Source organism: Sinocyclocheilus anshuiensis, unplaced genomic scaffold, assembly GCF_001515605.1.
Source record: "Sinocyclocheilus anshuiensis isolate Anshui unplaced genomic scaffold, SAMN03320099.WGS_v1.1 scaffold456, whole genome shotgun sequence".
Lineage (NCBI taxonomy): Eukaryota > Metazoa > Chordata > Actinopteri > Cypriniformes > Cyprinidae > Sinocyclocheilus > Sinocyclocheilus anshuiensis.
In genome coordinates this window covers 112,135-115,902 of record NW_015557074.1, presented here as the reverse complement: position 1 = coordinate 115,902, position 3,768 = coordinate 112,135, and the positions used below count along the sequence as shown (strand labels likewise).

The following is a 3,768-nucleotide window of genomic DNA, read 5'->3' as shown; positions in this document are numbered from 1 at the left end:
TTTCAATGTTTTTATGCTTTTTGGACAAAAACATAATGCAAGTCAATAATAAAGACATCAAGGTTCTATTATCACAAAATTATCTTTATATTATGTAGGATGATTTTATGTAGAAAACAGCAAATGACAAAAAAAAAATTATCTGGGTTTTCACAGATGAGGACATATATATCTGAGTGAAACAGCATCTTGAACAAGAAAAAATGTAAGGCGGGACTTGATTTTGTAATTGATTGGATTGTTTGCTATTGCTGTGATCTCATGTAGTAAGCATGTCATCAGAGAAGAGAGGAGAAGTTGTTTTGGGGGGGGTGGGGTTCGATCTTGTACACATGCTTAGCGAATGAGATCAACTGTGTAAAAAAAATAAATAAATAAAAAATGTATTTTTATGTTTTTCTAGAAAAACTGCACATGAGTTTGGTACAACATAAGGTTGAGTCATTAATGGCATAGTCAGAGCAATTTTTCCTCACCTTAGTGCAGTTGGCCGCTTTGGGTTCCAGGTCACTGAGAGTGACCAGCTCTCTGAGCAGGCTGCTTTCCTGGTAGCCTCCCTTCACCCCTCGTAACTTGAAGTAGGCCTGAGGCTTAAACAGAATGAGCCGCAGGTTGATGGCAAACCCTGCCATGTCGATGGCAAAGGGCCGGTGAGGGTCGAATACTGTTTTCCACCCGTACACTTTTCCTGCTGCATTGACCTTTGGAGACTCGTATCGTAAACCTCCAACAAATGCTACAGGCCACACTGATACTTTACGAGTTGATCGCATCTGCAGAAAAGAAAGAGTATTTTTTAGTATTTCATAATTCTACAGTTTTTACAGTATTTTTGATCAAAAATGCAATCTTGGTGAACAAAAGTGACTTCTTTCAAAACATTAAAGGTAAACTTTGTACGATTTTTATAGGTGACCACGACAAAGCCGCCGCAACGAGTGATGCCCAAACTTCTGAAACGTAGTTTTAATGTGTTTACCTGTCATGAAGTTTTTTAAACGAATTACCTGAAATGTAATCTTTTGTCATTGCATGCAAGAAAGTCATGAATCAAAAAACTGTATTCAGGGACACAAGCACAATTGTTTAGGAAAGTTGCTGTAGTGAATTCCGCTTCAATTTTGTGTTTTGGACTGAAATAAAATCAAAAAAGGCCTTGTACCCAGGGGGCTTTTAGCCCAGCTGTACAAACATGCCACAAAACTTTCATCATGTCCTTGTCAGTTCACCTGCAGTTTATAGTGTGCTTTCACACTTTCACACTATAGTGACAACACAGGCCTGATTGCACACCTTAGGATCGTGTTTTGGACAGTGTAGTGTCTCAGACATACAAACAAACAGATCTTAACAGCAGGATTCATCCTGAACAGGTCACAGGAGGTGAACAGAAATTGGAAGCGAGACAGTGAAAGACAAAGAACAAGTGAGAGAGAGAAAGAGAGACAGATTCTGCTTTAATCTTCCTGCTTCAAACACTCCCTACACTCCTACATCCAAATGATTTGTGTGCCGCCCAGCGCAAGTGGTCCACATCATAAAAGGAAACTGCCTAATGAATAGTGAAGGCTAGAACGGGAGAGTGAAGCAGTTGTCTTTATACCCATAATGCATCGCCCACTGTATCCAAGGGAAGCTTTTACAAAGAACCACAAAAGGACTGAAGATGGAAAGGAACACTGTGCCTCTTTCTCATTTACGAAAACCACTCGCTCACAATGTGTTTGTAAAAATAAATAAATAAATTGATTAAGACTCAGCTAAATGTAAAGGATGGTTTTCCTGACTGAACTGTTACTGGCTGTCCACACTGATCCAAATGTAGCTCAAGTAAGTGATTGTGACCCTTCCTCACCATATCAGGATTTAAGTGAACAGTCCTGGCCAAAATGTCACCCTCAATCCGATTACTTCCGCAGAGACTAATATTATATTGTGCCACTGCCATTGAACATTAAAGAAAGAGAGACATTTTCTGTACCTGTTGGTGGAAACAAAAACAACTGGAAATGGGAAAGTGTTGAAAAGGATGCATGCTCGTTGCAGATTCAGGATGACATTAATCTTTTCTAAACTAGCTGTCATTGGGGAGGGCTGCTGAAGCTAGGCTGCCCTAGTTTAGCATAATGAACGGCTGTTTTCTGCTTTTTGCCTCATTTAAAGTGCTTCACGCTGAATTCTGAACTGAAGAAAATGAGAGAACCTATAGATGGTGGTGTGTAGTGGACTTATAACTTCAGAAGCAGTTAATCTTAGAATTTTTTTTCTGACATTTACATGGTTTCCAGGTTATGGAACACCTTTTACATTTTACTTTCAACAAGCAACCTAAATTATAATATTATGTTTATATGTGACCCCGGATGACAAAACCTGTCATAAGGGTCAATTTTTTGAAATTGAGATTTATACATAAAAAAAAAACAAAATATTGAGAAAATCGCCAAAAGTTGTCCAAATTAAGTTCTTAGCAATGCATATTACTAATCAAAAATTAAGTTTTGATATATTTATGGTAAGAAGTTTACAAAATATCTTCATGTAACATGATCTTTACTTAATATCCTAATGAAAGAAAAGAAAAATCAATCATTTTGACCCATACAATGTATTGTTGGCTATTGCTAAAAATATACCCATGCGACTTATGACTGGTTTTGTGGTCCAGGGTCACATATAAATTCCGGGGTAGGGATGGGTATCGTTTACATTTTATCGATACTGCTTATCGATACCGTTATCCATACTACTCCCTATAATTTGGAGCAAAAATAAATGATGTAAAAAATGTTGCAAATTTCAAGTTATTTTATTACTGCAGTTTACAAATGCCTCCAAGCAAACAGAAAAGGGCACATAAAGAACATTTTTAATTAAAAAGGCCCTTCAAAGAGAGAGAGAGAGAGATTTCGTCAGCATACCATAGCACAACATATTTGAACATCATGTGCATATAGGAGCACAACAGAATGTAATAGAGAATTCTGGCGTCTCTAGCGATTTTTATTTAAGAAAATTAACATTGACTTTCTCAGGGAGCAGGCGTGATTTCTCCTAACAGAGAGTGTTCCTCTCTGTTATAGAGGGACTTTTTTTTTATCTCTGTTTTATCTACATGATAAAAAAGGCTTCTTTTTAACATGTAGAATTATTTATAGTGATACTCTAATCAGGATTTTAACAGACATTCATTCAGGGCCTGAATTTTATTTTTGAAAATGGGGTGAATTCCCCTCTTGAGGGAGGGAGGATTTTTTTAATTTGAGTGGTGGAGGGGGGGATTTTTAGACTTTTTTTTTTTTTCGTTCAAAAATGTGTAATTAAATTTTTGATCATGCTGTGTATTTTTGTTTTTACAATGGGGCAATTGTTGAGTGTGCATGAGCACACAGTCTCTGGAGTGCGCACGAGTGCTGAATGGTTTAAATACTAGCCAAGCTTAAAAAGAAATGCAAATTATAAACTTTAGTGACGATGCATGTAAACTGTGACAATTCCTGTGTCAACCGTGCAGTGTGCAGCTTATAGTGCAGACGCGATGTGGTGATATGAAGCCATTTGCGCATTTTGAGAGGGAAAGACAGAGAGCTCGCGGAGATTCACTCGTGCTGTTTGTAAAATTATGCCTCACAGAAAGTTTTAAAATTATTTAGTAAGTTATTTAATAAAGAAATAAGAATTGTACCTCACCTTTAGCATTATAATTATTTTACCCGCGCTGGACAGAGATTGAGATGGTGCCACTGCATGTCATGCCAAAGCTCTGAC

At 37.3% G+C, this 3,768-nt stretch overlaps 1 protein-coding gene across 4 annotated transcripts in view; it reads right to left on the bottom strand.

The window, feature by feature from the left end:
* Nucleotides 1-3,768, bottom strand: part of LOC107676758 (galactosylgalactosylxylosylprotein 3-beta-glucuronosyltransferase 1-like) — a 106,603-nt gene that overhangs the window by 7,718 nt on the left and 95,117 nt on the right. For all 4 annotated transcript variants that reach the window (XM_016471434.1, XM_016471436.1, XM_016471435.1 and 1 more), the window contains one exon: nucleotides 477-773. In XM_016471434.1, coding sequence (XP_016326920.1) covers nucleotides 477-773 — 297 coding nt within the window. The remainder of the gene's footprint in view (nucleotides 1-476; nucleotides 774-3,768) is intronic.